We start from the raw sequence: 16640 nt of genomic DNA on the forward strand, positions 1-16640 counted from the left end.
GAACTGCTGGACGGACTTAAGCACAGATGCACCTACAGTGATGTGGGGATGGTAGTGTTCTTCCTGAGGTGCTGGCTGGTAAAGAACTTCCATTTTCTTCAGAATGACTTCCAGTCCAAAGAGGTCTGCAACTGTTGCAAAACAAGATGTTAGGCGCTGCAGAGCTGCTTCCATATGGGCAACAAGGGCAGCATCGTCAGCAAAAAGCAGCTTACGGACTAGATAGTTTAGAGTCTTAGTGCGGGCCCTCAGGCAGCTTAAGTTAAACAGGCTACCATCAGTACGGTAGCGTATATAAATGCCATCTTCTTCTGTGAGATCTGCCGTAGCCCTTTGGAGCATCATGCTGAAGAACATTGTAAATAGAGTTGGAGCGAGAACACAACCTTGTTTCACACCATTAGTTATTAGAAAGGGCTCCGAGAGAGCATCGCCATATCTGACTTGACCTTGCTGGCCTTCATGTAGCAGGATGATCATTTTGAGGAATTTGGGGGGGGGGGGGGGCATCCTAGTCGTTCCAGGATCTGCCACAGACCTTTTCTACTCACAGTGTCGAAGGCTTTGGTGAGGTCAACAAATGTTACATAGAGTCCTTTGTTCTGCTCTCTACATTTCTCTTGCAGCATATACATACTGAAATAAAACAAAATAAATTAATAAAGGTATTACCTCTGAGTTCTGGTTTTAGAGTATTCACTCCAAGTGCCTGATCACACAGCTTCACTGGACCCAGAATGGCTTGGAATTCTGGCTGGTTGATGCAGGTGAGGAACCAACGTGTAACATTGGTGTAAGAAGAGCGAAGAGATTGGTCAAGGACCTAGGAAACAAAGTGAAGAACAGCACTACTAGTTAAGGATGAACCAAGTCATTACATATCAAGTTACAATTATAAAGAACATGAACTGGGTGTGGGGTGGTGGTGGAAAACACTGGTCCTTGAAATATTTTTATGTCTATGAAGAATAAAACTATCCAGAATAAAATTTCACATAGAATAGTAATTCTTGCCATTGAATCTATCTACAGTACTTACTATACAGGTTGGGTCTCCCTTATCCAAAATGCTTGAGACTTGAAGTGTTTTGTATTTTTTCAGATTTTGGAATATTTGCACATACATACTGAGATATCTTGGAGGTGGATTCCAAGTGTAAACAAAAAATGATTTAGGGGCATTTAAGATTTTGGAATTCCGAAGTCATATTTTGTTTCAGAATGCACCACATAGAGCTAGAACAAAAACATAGGCATTCCTGAACAGCATCTCCAAAATTAATTTACCATGTACATTTTTAAAAATACATAAAATATCCAAAACAATGAAAGTCTCAAAAATCTTTTGTTTGTTATTGGGGTACTTTATTTTGTCCTGGCCAAATTAACGTATTAAGACAGTGTCCCATGCTCTGTTGTCAGGGGAACACAATGCAATGAAGCAGAAGTAGCATGCTCTGAGCCCCAGTTAGGGTCCCCTGGAATTCCCACTGGGGCCAAGGATTACAAGAAATGTACATGAAACTTTAACTGTGATCCTTAGTCTGACCCTATCCCTCAGTACACTGGAATTCTCATGGGATCAGAAAACACTGCACAAGTCACTTAATAAAAATGCTGGTGCAAGAGGGTGTTTGTTGATGTGTGTCTTCCAGTCATTTCCAGTTTATGGCAACCCTAAGGTGAACCTATCATGTTTTTTTTTTCTTCAGAGGGGGTTTCCTGTTGCCATCCTCTGAGGTTGAGAGAGTGTGTCCAAGGTCACCCAGTGGGTTTACATAGTTGAACCAGAATTTGAACCCTGGTCTCCAGAGTCCTGACAGTGAACCAATCAAATACTGATAGCAGAGTAATACCACCAAAATATGCTTCATTACAACAGGGTAGTGAGCAAAAAAGGGGTTGGAAAGAAACAACACAGAGCATTTGGGTACTTTCTTTCCTGGAGTTCTGCTTTGTGGATACTGGTCAAGCCAGTTTATGGGGATAGATCTGATTATCCAACACACTGGACTGGTTCCATTAATCTCATAGCATTTTGCAGAAGCCACTGGAGAATTAACCCTGTTCTGATTTGTATAGCAAATTTTGTTTCCTGACAGGGTTGGCTGGTTTAAAGTGCTCTTTTAAAGCAAGTTCTTTTAATTGAATTTATGTTAAGTGAATGGCACTTCTTGCCCTATAAAATAAAGTTATTAAAAAGAAGCAAATGACACTGGACACTGTCTAACTGGTCTAACAGCCAATAAACTGTTCAAGTTAAAATGTTTAAATGCAATCAGTCATTGTTGTTCTAGTAAAAGAACTGGAAAAGAGTAATAACAGCCAGATTTTTAATAAATGAAAAATCCCTTTTAAAAACCAGGAGTTTTTTTTTTAAGTCATTTGGTATAAACCTTGTTGGTAATTCCAAAATTCCTTTATATTATTGTTTGTAACATCACTCTTTTGTTATTTTGTGTACTTTTAAAGAAATTTTCATGGCCTTCAACCAGCACAATAACCCCATTTTATTAATGTACAGTGATACAATCTATACTTGGATAAAATGGCAAAACCCCTCTAAAGAAACTTGCCAAGAATATCCCATGACAGAGTCACCTTAGGGTCACCGTAAGTCAGAAACGACTTGAAGGCACACAACAACAACAACAACAATTTTGCTTTGTTTTTTGTGTAGGATACATTTCAAATATAACTGCTATGGCAAATATCCCAGTTCCCTCCATCCTGCTACTAAATACACTGTTAGCCAACTTTGTGAGGCACTTCCAAGGCTGCACTGTAGAATTAATGCTGTTCGACATTGCTTTAACTGGCAAGACTCAGTGCTATGGAATTCTAGGATTTCTAGTTTTGTGAGCTATTTCGCCTTCTCTGTGAGAGCACTCTGTTGCCACAACAAACTAAAAATCCCAGGACTCAACAGCACTGAGCCATGGCAGTTAAACCAGTGTCAGACTGTATTAGTTCTGCAGTGTAGATGCAGCCTTAGAAAGAGAGCCTGTTCAGAAACTGCTTCATTACTTCATACTGGAGTTATGCTAGAGCAAGGGAGAGACTCACATATTTGTATGGCAACAGCAGAGCGCAAGCGACTGTCACATCAGCCAACGTCACAGCCTCCCCCACCAGGTATGTCCGGAGCTTCAAGTGACCGTCCAGCACTCCAAGGAGATTCCGGAGCTCTATCACAGCGCGATCTGTTACCTGGGCAGGAGGAGAGTGTGTGACAGGACATACATACAGAACACAGCCTTCTCTGGTAAACAAATGCTTAAATATTGTTCCCCCACCTGAATTATTTACTTATTTCATTAAATAAATGGACCTTCCATCCAATGAGCTCAAGGCAACATGCACAACTCTGCTCCTTCCCTCTTTTTCCTCACAACCCAGTGAGGAAGATTAGTCTTCAAAGGAGCCACTGGCTCAAGGTGAGCCAATGGGTTTCACGGCTCAGAGGGACCAAAAACTCACTCCATCACTGTAGCCACTGCATCTGATGAAGCAAACATAGGATACATCTACACTGCAAAATTAGTGCAGTCTAACACTGCTTTAACTGCCATGACTCAATGCTATGGAATCCCACAGAATTGTAGTTTGTTGTGGCGCCACAGCTCTCTGACAGAGGGGGTTAAATATCTCACAAAACTACAAATCCCTGAATTCCATAGCACTGACACATGACAGTTCAAGGAGTATCAAATTGCATTAATTGTGCAATGTAGATGCACCCATAGTCTACAAAAGTGTATGCTACTAAGGTGCTTTTGCATATCGGCTATGTCTGTGAATTATACTAGTGGACTTATTGTATTATATTTGTATCCTACACTTTTTCCAGCGAGTTAACATACATACACATGCCCTCACATTCTCCCTTTCCCACATATGCATCTCATTATACTCCTAACAAACAGTATGGCTGGGCTGAGAGATGGTGACTGACTATTGAATGGAGATCTGATTGTGAATATCCCTAATGCATGTTGAGCATTTTACAACCATCTGCCTCTTTCTTCCAAAATGTTTAGAATTCACAACATATCACTTCTCTCACAAACATACAAAAGAATAGATTTTTAAAACTTCGGTATTGCCAACCCGTGCTATGACTTCAAGGAAGAATGCACGCAAGAGCCTTCAGAACAGTTGATGTTTCAGAACAGTAAAATGCATATCTACTATGTCCCAACAAGCTCAAAGACCTTATTGTCATAGGATGGCAGTTTTCATTCACAAAACATCTCCCTCAGAGAATATTACTTAGCATTTATCTGGCACTGTTCAAGTGCACAACACCATCACAAGAATAGCATGAACTGGGTAAAAACAAAGTGATGATTACAGGTTGAGTCTCTCTTATCTGGTATTCCAAAATCCAAAATACTTCAAAAGCCAAAACTTTTTTTCATGGGTGGCTGAGATAGTGACACCTTTGCTTTCTGATAGTTCAGTGGACACCAACTTTCTTTCATGCACAAAATTATTTAAAATATTGCACCTCCAGACTATGTGTATAAGAGGTATATGAAACATAAGTGCATATCGTGTTTAGACTTTGGTTGCATCTCCAAGGTATCTCACAATGTACATATACAGTACACAAATACAGATAGTCTAAAAAAATTAAATAAATCTGAAATTCAAAACACTTCTGGTCCCAAGCATTTTGGACAAGGAAGACTCAATCTGTATCATCCTACAAAATGTTACACTACATCTACGCTTCCTAACAACCAGCACTTGTGTCCAGAGTTCCTGTCAAAGAGCCATGCTTTTCTTAATAATACTCCATTACATCTTTATCCGCTTTCCAATTTTCTTTTCTAACTGCCATTCAACATTCTGCAGTTGCTATACAAACTATTTTGTATGCATGTGGGAGGATGCACCTTAAGGTTTCCTGAAATGGGCTTGCCTAATACAGCCTAGCAAATTTGCAGTTAAAAATCAGAGGCTCCCAACCTTTTCTATGCCCCACACATCTAGGAAATGTTTGATTAATGTCCACGCCCCCTACAAAAGTACTATCAGATTTGAAGATGAAGAAGTCTAATTTCTAATTTTTTAATCACATACAATACAGCAGGTGAACAAACAACTTCAAAATGTGGAACTTTCTTGCTGACCACGATCCATAGGTCTGCCTGTGGATTCAGGCGATTCCTAGATTTTGTCTTGATTGACAAAAGAAAACTGAATTCAGATTCACACAAGTATCTTTGTCGCACGCCGTGAAATTTCATCTTGCACCACCTCGGAGCGCAGGCAGTACAAGTTGGGAACCCCTGGTTTAGATAAGGCTGGAGGAAATCTTGAGGTACACAAAATACTATTTGATCTAAAAGCATTTTAAACAATCAAATGAAAAAGAATATTTGGAGAGAGCCTTCCCTGCTTTTTCTTTTTTGAGCCTAGGAGTTCCGGGATCACAGCTCACATTGTTAACCAATGCACTACATGCCAGTTGCCGCGCACTCCACCAAGAAGCCCCCACATCCCCTGCTTCTTACCTGTTTACTTTGCTTGGAGACTCCCAGCACAGAGAATGCCGCTGCACAGGCTGCAGGAGCAATTTCCAAGTCAGCAAAGCTGATCCACTGCCGGACCAGGGCACCTGCTTCAGGACCTTGTCCTCTCAAGGCATCTGAAGACAGGAGGTACGAAACAGCTGCCGGGCCAGACACACAGATCCCTGCCTGCATCTCCAGAGCTGGGAGCTTGGACACAGAGAAGGAAGGATTCTCCAGCTCTGTGTTGGAGGGCAGAGCAACCATCTTGGGCTCCTGATGGCCATACCGGGCTGCAACAAGCACACGGAGGTTCTGGAAGTTATCGGGATGTGGGGAAAGATACAGGGTGGGCATGGTGAGGAGACGGAGTGCCCTGCAAGCAAAGAGCAAGGAAAGAGTTAGCGATGAAGGGCATGAGATACAGATGCTGTATGGAGGTGCAGTGGGGAAACAATGACTCTGCAGATGCTGTTTGATTCCAACTCTCAGCAACTCTAGTCAGCACAGCTAATGAGAAGGGATGATGCCAACCATAATTCACAAAGTACCGCCAATCTGGTACAGAGCCTGATATGAAACAGAATACACAGTTCAACATATATCATTTAACCCTTAAAGCTTTCACATATGGTTAGTTAATGTGCCACAGAGAGCCAGTGTGATATAGTGTTTTGAGCCTTGGATTACAACTCTGGAGATGAAGGTTTGTTCTGCCCTGCAAAACCCACTGGGTGACCTTGGATGAGCCACACACTCTCAGCCCCAGAAAACCCCATTTTAAGGTCACGTAAGGGTTGCCATAAGTTGGAAGCGACCTGAAGGCATGCAAGAACAAAGTGTGCCAGAATGCGACCACAAGTTTTTCTAACGTACATCAACACATTTGTATTTTAAGTGGTGGTGCATTTCTATTGAAAAAGTTACTTGGTCGACCTTCCCACAGAATACTAGCCTATTGACCCATCCATACCTATACTATTGTTCTGTGGCTCACCACCAACCCCACCCCAAAGGAGTCCATCTATTTTCAATCTCTAATAACTCTGTGGTGGCTTGGGAGCTATTCTATTCATAAGAGGAGAATAAGCAGCTTTTTATAACATGCACTGCTTTACGTCACAATAAAACAGACAGACTTTTAACACAGCAAAGGACTCTTTTACTCTCCCAGACATATGAGGACACCTATCAGGATAACACCACATAGGATTAAAGAATTTGCTGCCTTTTAAGACATGCTGGATTAATGCCTGGATGGATTTGAGACTGTCAATTAGATGATGCAATATGCAACAAACCTTTCAGTGATGCATCAGTTTCTATTTAAAGAGGAAAAAGGCTACTGACGCTAGAGAAATGAAAGCCAGTTTTCTGTCCACCTGCCCTGAACACACAGAGCATCTCTATGCAAACAGTAAATATTAAAGCCCTGCACAATGCGGAAAGGCAGAGCAACGTCGATGGCTTCTTTACAACCATATGGTGGATGGGGGGAATGGTTCAAGAGATGGGAGGAGAAAAGAAGTCTTGTTCCATTGTTACCCTAAATATTCTAATCTTATTCCTTTTATTCATTAGGGAACCCTTTCCCATAGGGAAGCATTGGGGAACCCTTTCCCATAGGGAAGCATTGGGGAACCCTTTCCCATAGGGAAGCATTGGGGAACCCTTTCCCATAGGGAAGCATTGGGGAACCCTTTCCCATAGGGAAACATTGGGGAACCCTTTCCCATAGGGAAACATTGGGGAACCCTTTCCCATAGGGAAACATTGGGGAACCCTTTCCCATAGGGAAACATTGGGCAACACAGGGAGGGTGGCTGGGGTTGGGTTGGGATCAGGAGGGAGTCTTATTTTGGGGGAGTTGTTCCCAGCTGGGTCTGCTGCTGCTGGGCTCCAGGCCAGAAATAGGCTGGGTCCCCCTTCAGCCTTCTTCCTTACCTGCAGCTCCAGCCGGTTCCAGCTTATCCCCACGTGCTGCTTTCTCTGGCAGGAAGGACCCCGCCCATAGCTGTCTACAGCGGCGCCTGAGCCAGGACTCTCCAGGGAAGACAATACAGTGCTGTGCAGTCATTCCTCCGCCCTTCGCTGGCTGGGCTTCCCTGCTTGCCACTGGAAAGGCAACCGAGGTCCCAAACACACTGCAGAAATACCCCAGTTTGAGACAACTTTAACTGCCCTGGCTCAGTGCTAGGGAATCCTGGGAACTGTAGTTTTGTTTTGGGGATGTACTTAAACAAATGACTGTACTGTACTTGCCCATAGGGAATCATTGAGGAATACTTCCCCACAGGGAAACATTGGAGATGTTCCCCAATGTTTCCCTATGGGAAAGTATTCTCCAATGATTCCCTATGGGCAAGTATTCCCTATTGTTTTCCTATGGACATGTATTCCACAATGTTTCCCTATGGGCAAGCACTCCAGTGTTTCCCTATGGGTAAACATTCCCCAACGATTCCCCATGGGCAAGTATGGTCATTTGTTTTAGCATATCCCTCACAAAACTCCAGTTCCCAGGATTCCCCAGCAGCACTGAACCAGTGCAGTTAAAGCAGTCTCAAACTGGGTTATCTCTGCAGTCTGCTTTGAACCCTTATCTATTTTAATCCTTCCAAATGTCAGATAGAGAAAAGTGACAGACGAGCTGATAGAGAAAACTCTCCCAATATAGCTCCAAAGGAGGGAGGATTCATTCATAATGTCAATTTTACAACCATCTTGCATCATATACACCACAGCAGTATTATTTTTACAAAGGCAGTTTGTTAGACAGCCCTGAGTAAGGCCCTCTTGTTATTGGTTGGAAATGAACCATAGAGCACAGAAAGGAGCCATTGGGAGTTAGCTGCAGACCGGAAGTGGGAGTCTATGTTTTAAGCACTCCATAGAGATAGAAATATAGAGTGATGAGCACATAACTTGCCTCTGAGGAAGCAGGCTCAAGTCATGCTCCCAGCTCCTTTCTTTCAGTGACTCTCAAAGGTTGCTACAAGATCCCTTTGCAGACTGATTCTTCAGACTAGCACAGCTGTGCCTTACATTTATTCCTTATACACACAGCCTGAAGATAATTTTGTACACTGCATTTGGAATAATTATGTGCATGAAACAAGGTTTGTGTGACACTGAATTTATTTGGTTACGTAGAGAGATCTTGTAGCACCTTTAGGACCTGAAAGAAATAGTAGACTTCAGACTACTTCCTCAGATGCACTGAATTTGTTTGTTTCATTTCTATGCTGCCTTTCTCCCAGGAAGGGACCCATGGCGGCTTATAAGATAAAAACCATTTTGTTCAAACAATATAAAGTTTACCCAAAAACATATGAAAGTTAAAAAAATAACACACACACCCTCCATACAGACCACCCTATCATGATAAAAAAAATGCTTGCCTGAATAAAAATGTTTGAACCATCAGAAAGCAAAGGGGTCACTATCATTGCCCATCTGTGTGGATGATAATTTTGCAATATTTTGGGATTCAGGATAAGCAAGACACAGCCTGAACCCAAAAGGCACCAGTTCCCCTCTGATCTTGGAAGCTAAGAAGGATCAGCCCTGGTTAGCACACTCGTCCCTCCACATTTGCGGGTTTGATTATTCGTGGATTTAATATGTTCTCTATAGGAATAACTAGGTCCTCCAGTGCAACTCTGCGGCCTACTTTAACTAAAAGTTGCACTGAAGGACCTAGAGACTCCTAGAGAGAAGACTCTACTAGGCATTTGTAACTCCTCCAGCGCAGTTCTATGGTCAGTGTCTGGCAGATATTGACCACAGAGTTGCACTCGAGGACCTACAGATACCTAGAGATGTGTCCTCTCGGGTAAAGACATGGCGTTTTTGTTATTTTCAGTCTTTCCACATTCACAGGGGTCCTGTGTCTCTAAACCCAGAGAATGTGGAGGGATGAGTGTAACTTGGATGAGAGACCACCAATGAATACTGGGTTCTGTAGGCTCTATTTCAAAAGAAGGAACTGGAAAAGCCACCTCTTAAATATTCCTTGCCTAAGGAAACCCTATTAAATTCATGGGGTCGTCATAAGTCGACAGTTAACGTGAAGGCACAAACACACATTCCCTTGTAGGAAACAGCCCATGTTTTGGGATCTTCTGGATAACCTCTTCTCTGTCCCTTCACCCTCTTTTCTCAGAGAGGTTAGACTGAGACTCTGTCTTTGTGATGGCAGACACATCCTCCTTTTCCAGGACATGTCCTACATTTCAGCCTTCTGCCCAAGCATTTCAAAATGTTCTCCATTTTCAGTATGACTAAGAAGCATTAATTTGCATTCATATAAAAGTGCTGAGAGCGTTTTTAGCTTTTGTTTTGTCATGTCTTACATTTTTCTTGAATGCCCTACTCTTGCAATGCCTTGTTATGGCATCTGGTCACCCTGATTCCAGCAGGCCTTTGAAAATTGATTCTATCCAAGTGAAGCCTAATGTGGTTTCTAAGGAAGGAACTGTATTGGAAGAAGTTAAACAGGAACCCATTGGGCTGCAACAGTCCTAGGAGGTCCATTTATGAGGATTTCAGGAAGGACTTACTTCATTCAGACTGGACACACCCACAATTGTCAGAGAATACATCACACGAGATGAAGATCCAGCATGGTGTAGTGGTTTGAGCATTGGACTATGTCTCTGGAGACCAGAGTTCAAATCCCAACTTGGCCATGGAAACCCACTGGATGACCCTGGGCAAGTCACACTCTCTCAGCTTCAGAGGATGGCAATGGCAAACCCCTTCGGATGAAACATGCCAAGAAAACCCCATGATAGGTTCACCATAAGTCAGAAATGACTTGAAGGCGCACAACAACAAACAACTAACATGTTCTTATAGTGTATAATTTATACAGAATTGTGCCTCTATTTTGATTTTTGAGAAGCAAAGGTCCCTGCCAATAACCACCACCATAATTGAAATTCAACATTTTATTCCTCCACAGTTTAAATTTTACATATTTGTCTCTCAAAAAAAGCCCTCTGGGAAAACAAAAAATCCCAGACACACAAGCCTAGTAGAAGTCCTAGGATAACAAAATATCAGAAACACAAAGGTGGTTTCTTTTGCTCTTTACAGGAACAAAACCAGAGATGAAGCAAACCTCTTTTGCTTTAAAAGGAAGTGAGCCTAAGCTTCTATTACCCTCTAGTGGCCACAAAAACCACATTACAGTACTTGAATACATAATTGTTTTAAGAGAGTCCAGATGGACACTGGATGGAATAGTATATACTGTAGGACAGAAATGGCATTGGCACCAAAATGCCTTGCTGCACATTTAGGAATATCACCAAAAAGTGTGACTGCCATTGACACAATCTCTAATGATCTCATACACTTGCCAGCATTACCTTTGTTGCTCTAAGCAGTGAGAATCTGGAAAGTGCTCATAGCTAAAGGAGAGCATAGCTTTGGGCCATCCTTTGTGACCGCTGTATAGAACAAGAAAGCTATGGCACTCTACACCAACTAAGGGCCTTCCAGGTGTGTTAGGCTACAACCCAGACCATTCCCTAACTTGCACACAGGAGTAATGGGATTGTATTTCAACATTATCTGGAGGCTCCTGGTTATGGGAGGCAGCACTATGGGAAAGCGTGTGTATGGGTTAAATGGGAACACAAACAACAACAAGAACAACAACAAACCTTTCTCAGCAGTAAACAGTGCTACAGAGATGAAATGCTGAATGGAACAGAGGGAGAACTTGATAGGAAAACCAAAAGCAAGTTACTGGCTCTAAGAATTTAGAAAACAAAAATAACTGCTTTTATCCCAGTAATGAGTTTCATCTGCCTAGCGGAAACAGAACACAATATTTGGCCTCCTTAAAATATCAAAGAGGCAAGATGGTTGCTTCTAAGAGGAACACAGGAATAGAAATCAATATCCACACACATTTTCTCACTCAACAATACACTTGGATGGATGTACACTCACTCACTCACTCACTCTCTCTCTCTCTCTCTCACACACACACACACACACACAGTTGGTTCCCTCCCAAAAGGAAACTGGTATAACTTTCCCACATCCTCCAGCACTTTTGAGGAAGGATTAGGGTGGAAAGGGAAAAAAGAGGAAGGTATCACTGCTTCTGCTGCAGGGCTTCCTTGCGTGCAGCATCTTGTAGTAGTTGGGTGTCAACTTCATCAGCCGGAAGCTGAACGTAGCGGACGACAGAGCCACGAATGAAGCAGTTCTTGACAGACAGCTGGAGGGAGAGAAAGAGAGAACAGTGGAGAGTCAGAACTGTACTGGGGAGAGATGGATTCTGATTGTTATTTTGCTTTATTTTAACAGATAAATTGCCTTGAAATGTCTTCATTTCATTTTTATGTCTTGCCCTGAAAGGCAGCACAATAATATCTAAATGAGGTGGTGTAGTGGCCCAAGTACTGGATTAGGACTCAAGGAGACCGAGATTCAAATCTCCACTGAGCTATGTAAACCCACTGGGTTGGGAAAGTCATGCTATCTCAGTCTAAAGTGATGGCAAACCTCTGAATAAATCCTGCCAAGAAAGCCCTATGATACAGGTTACCTCAATTCAAAGTCAACTTGAAGGCACATAAGAACAACGAATTAAAAAAAAAAAATGAACAGGGGAAGCTGTAATGGGGCATGTGAATTTCACTAAGGTATACTGAACCTCCACCTCTCTCCACACAGATCCCCCAAACGTCCATGCATTTGTTATGCAGCCTTCTAGGGAATGGGCCAAGAAAAGGTGCAGTGAGCCCTTGGTATCCACTGGGGTTTGGTCTCAGGACCCCCGTGGTTACCAAAATTTGTGGATGTTCAATTTCCAGAAAATACATTGGTATAGTGAAATGGTATCCCTTATATAAAATGGCAAAATCAGCTTGCTTTTGGGATCTTTTGAAAAAATATTTTCAAGCCATGGATGGATGAATTGGTGGATACAGAATCTGTAGATATGAAGGGCCATCTGTAATCAACTTCTACAGTAGCATTTATCTACACCTTAACCTCTTTAGCTTCAAGCTCTTTAGTTTGTTTTACTGCTAAAAGCTATTAGCCATCAAAATTCAATGTAATTAAGGTAAAATACAAACAAATAAACTACAACAGTAATTTTTTCTAGACTTCACACACAACCACAACTCTGATCAACTTAGGGGTAGGACTCACCATATGAGGATATTTCTCTGGATCTGTCACGCTGATATCTGTGAGTTTGATATTCAGGTACTGTATATTGAGAAGAGATATTAATATGGGGCCACAGTAAACCCTTCTCTGCAGCATTGAGTGGTTTCTAGGGAGAAGATCTTTGCTGTTGTGGCATCCCAGCTGTTGAATGCCCTCCCCAGAGGACTGCATCTATTTGAGGACCATTTTGGCATTCAGTGAAGGCAATACACCCAAGCTTCTTAAGATCTCTTAATGAAAATGTGGAAGTCTAGATATTGCTGGATTACAACTCCCAGCATTTGTGACCACTTCACTATGCTGACTGGGGCTGACATGAATTGCAATCCAACAATATCTGGAGGTTCCCTGCCCATCTTAAACCTTTTAAACTTCAATCATTTAACCCTTTTTTCATAAATGACTATTGTAATAAGATTACAGAGCAAGCAAGTATGATATAAACTGCATAAGGTAGATGCAGAAAAGATCCATAAAGGCTGGGAAACTAGTGACAAAAGACTGGGAATTGAGAAGGCAATCCTGAGCAAGTGTAAGAAGCCAGCGCTCAGAATGTATCACAGTGAATAATCTAAACATTAAAATAAACCAATAACACTCTTCCCTAACCTTGCCCTTGCCAGACATATCACATTAAATCCCCACACTGGCTGTTGATGATGGGAGCTACAATCCAGCTGCTGTTGCGCTACAACTTCATGCAGATGTAGCCATCAATAGCCAACAGTGAGAAATGTTGGGAGTTGTAGTCCAACAAAAGCTGGAGGACCACACTTTGCCTATCCTTTTCTGAAAGTTGTGCTTATCCCCTTCCCTCATGCAGCCATTCAAACAACATGGCCCTGTGAGACAGTAATAAACATTTTCCTGAAAGCTAGATGATACGTGCAACTACTCCACACCCTGAAGAAAGGGCAGAATGTAATAATAGCAAATACATTCTCCAGAAGGGAAGAAGGAGGATTGGTGTTAATCATACCTGATCCACGGAGTGCAGTGTCCCACATATACTGTAAAAAAGAGGAGGAAAAGACACTATTGAACATTAGCCATGACACATGGGTTCTTTAACAGTCTGATTAAGGCTGAATCTGCACTGCAGAATTAATACAGTTTGACAGTGCTTTAACTGTCATGGTTCAATGTTATGGTAACCTGGGGTTTGTAGTTGTGAGAGATACTCAGCTTTCTCTGACAGAGAGCGCTGGTGCCACGAAAAATTACAAATCCCAGGATTTCATAGGATGGAACCATGGTTGTTAAAGAAGTATCACACTGCATTAATTCTGCAGTGTGGCAGCATCCCTAGTCAGGGCTGGTTCTGCCATTAGGCAAAGTGAGGCAACTGAAGCAAAGGATTTCCCTGAGCAATCTGCCCAGTGTCTTATCTTGAAGGACTGAACTATGTGCATTATACAGCCTGCCCTGAACCCTCTAGTCTGCTCTCTCCATTTGAGATGGACCCTGTCCGACAAACCATGATCAATTAAAATTCATCTGCCATTCCGTTTGCTTCTACACACAGGACTGTGAAGGAAGCAGCCTTACCTCAGCTAGCAAAAACATCTTGGGCTAGCCTACATCTTGTTTGTCAGAGAAACAAGGAATAGGAGCTTAGGGCTGTGGGTCCTTTGGGGATGGGGGGAAAAGGGGTGTGGAGGCTGAGATGTGAAATTAACAGACAGGAGTCTTGATTTCCCTTGTCCCCACCCACCTCAGGAAGGACAAAATTCAACTGCAACTCACACCTGCAAATAAAGACATACCTCAAGTCATTCTTCAACTCGACCACGACGTCCTTCCCTACCAGGGACTTGAAGAAGGAGTAGAAGAGCTGCATGGGGAAAGGTGGAAAAGAAGAGCGAATGAACGCTAGAAATCATCAAAAAAACCAAAAAGAGCACGCATTCAGAAACAATGCAAAAAAAAAAAAAACCATACAAGACAATACAAAGCAAAAACCGTAGTTGCACAACTCAGCGGGAAGGACCACATGCTGAACAAATCGCAACACATACCCAGATCTTGGGAAAGTTACTTTTTTAAAAAGCATTAGCATTCACATCTTCTGAGAGGTACAATCTTCAAGTTCTCTGGTGCTGCTTCCATTTTCCTCTAGGGATGCTGCCACTTCATTTAGCTACTGTTGTTGTTGTAGTTGCTGTGCGCCTTCAAGTCATTCCTGACTTATGGTGACCCTCAGGAGTACCAATCACAAGGTTTTCTTAGCAAGATTTACTCAGAGGAGGTTTGCCATTGCCATCCTGAGGCTGAGAGAGTGTGGCTTCTTGCCCAAGGTCACCCAGTGGGTTTCATGACCAAGCTGGGAACTAAGCCCTAGTCTCCAGAGTTATAGCCCAACACTCAAACCACTACACTAACAGTGAAAACCACTGAAGCCACCTCTCCCAGAAATGTCAGGGCTGAATCTGTCTGCTTGATGCTTCTCTGGAGTGTTGGTCTACAAGGGGCATAGCTTTCAGTTGCTTGTTATTTGATGGCATATAATGTGATGTACTGTTAAACGATGGGACATAGAGTAGTATCTTCATTGCTAGAACTGTTTACCACATTCCTTCATGGTTAATGAGCAGAACAGAGAAGGTCTGGCAATATCTGGAGTTGAAGAAGGAGAGGGGAGTCTCCCATGGCAAAGGGAAAGCATATTTTGCTTTTGCTGTTTTGGATAATAATAATAACAATAATAATAATCCCATTAAGTTCATGCACTCTGCTTTGGAGAGGATAGAAAGCCTTGCCATGCATGCAGCATTATTTGCACTCACCATTTGCAGCAGCAGCAGCAGCCAAAGTCCCGCGTGCAGCAAATAGCCCAGACCCAGAAAGAACTTCCCGGGCCGCGCATGCGCCGTGATGACAACAATGCGGACGCGAAGAGAACGAAGCTCCGGAAAAAGCGACTATTGAAGGCCTTCCGGGAAGAGAATCCATAGAGGTTCTTAAAGGGGCCGCGTCCTCATTATCCAGTGGCTGGGTCTTAAAGGGCCATACACACATATAGTAGCAGAACACATTTCAAAGGAGGAGTTGTTGTTGTTGTTATGTGCCTTCACGTCATTTCTTATGGTGACCCTAAAGCTAACTTAGGTTTTCTTGGCAAGGTTTGTTCAGAGGGTTTTTTTGCCATGGCCTTCCCCTGAGGCTGAGAGAGTGTGACCTCTTGCCCAAGGTGTCACCCAATGGGTTTCCATGGCTGGTTGTGTTGAAACAGGGATTTCAGGTGTTTGTTGTGGTTACCTGGCTGCGTGAGAAGCAAGAAATTCTGCTGAAATGCCCCCAACTACACAATAAGGTTCTCCTGGCCAAGTCACACTCTCTCAGCCTCAGAGGAATGAGGCAAATAAGGCAAACCTCTGAAAAAATCTTGCCAAGAAACCTCACAATAGGTTCGCCTTAGAGTCACCATAAATCAGGAACAACTCTCACATAACAACAATAACAACTACTGTATATATTATTTATGAATTATAAATTATTTGTATTAAATAAATAAATAGATTTACATATATGAGCAATAAATATTTATTGATTATGTAACATACACAATGAATGCAGTGAACTTGTGAAATTATATACGAATGGTTGTCAGGTGCAGCTTGTCCAAAGGCCTTATTTTGTACTAAAACAAACAAACATATAAACAGATTCTAGACTCTGAGTCGAATAATAGCTTTACTGAAGAAAAGTAAACCTTAGAAGACAGGTCCATGAAAACAACATCTACCCTCTATATAAGTTATATAACACTTGGGATTGATAGCATATATTTCATACTATCATCACATATATTTAACCTATATTAATCAATAACTGAACACACATAAAACTATAAACCCATCACTTATTTAAGTATTGAAACTGGTCATTAGCTCTGCTTTTTTTCTAAAACTCAGGTCTCTC

At 42.2% G+C, this 16640-nt stretch overlaps 2 protein-coding genes across 2 annotated transcripts in view; both read right to left on the reverse strand.

Annotated features, from left to right (window-relative positions):
* The window catches only part of VARS1 (valyl-tRNA synthetase 1), a 40310-nt gene extending 32754 nt beyond the window's left edge, over window positions 1–7556 (reverse strand). The window contains exons 1-4 of the mRNA XM_089514991.1: window positions 7464–7556; window positions 5523–5895; window positions 3067–3210; window positions 673–823 (exon numbers count right to left, since the gene is read on the reverse strand). Of these exons, the coding sequence (XP_089371117.1) occupies window positions 673–823; window positions 3067–3210; window positions 5523–5876 (649 nt within the window). The 5' untranslated portion in view covers window positions 5877–5895; window positions 7464–7556. The remainder of the gene's footprint in view (window positions 1–672; window positions 824–3066; window positions 3211–5522; window positions 5896–7463) is intronic.
* Window positions 7557–10456: 2900 nt separating this feature from the next.
* Window positions 10457–15646, reverse strand: LOC149321046 (U6 snRNA-associated Sm-like protein LSm2). The gene is made up of 5 exons (XM_089489784.1): window positions 15506–15646; window positions 14486–14553; window positions 13699–13729; window positions 12699–12758; window positions 10457–11757 (listed from the first exon to the last, which is right to left on the reverse strand). Exons 1-5 carry the CDS (start codon window positions 15506–15508, stop codon window positions 11632–11634), a joined length of 288 nt encoding a protein of 95 aa, XP_089345910.1. The 5' UTR covers window positions 15509–15646; the 3' UTR covers window positions 10457–11631.
* Window positions 15647–16640: the final 994 nt, after the last annotated feature.

Source organism: Sceloporus occidentalis, unplaced genomic scaffold, assembly GCF_023333645.1.
Source record: "Sceloporus occidentalis isolate IW3139 unplaced genomic scaffold, rSceOcc1.0.p SCAF_1, whole genome shotgun sequence".
In the NCBI taxonomy this organism is placed as follows: domain Eukaryota; kingdom Metazoa; phylum Chordata; class Lepidosauria; order Squamata; family Phrynosomatidae; genus Sceloporus; species Sceloporus occidentalis.

Coding starts and splice junctions, on each gene's coding strand:
- LOC149321046 (XM_089489784.1), bottom strand. Junction 13,730..14,485: donor GAGTTGAAGAATGACTTGAG/GTATGTCTTTAT, acceptor TCTTTTTTACAG/TATATGTGGGACACTGCACT. Junction 11,758..12,698: donor CAGAGAAATATCCTCATATG/GTGAGTCCTACC, acceptor CTCTCCCTCCAG/CTGTCTGTCAAGAACTGCTT.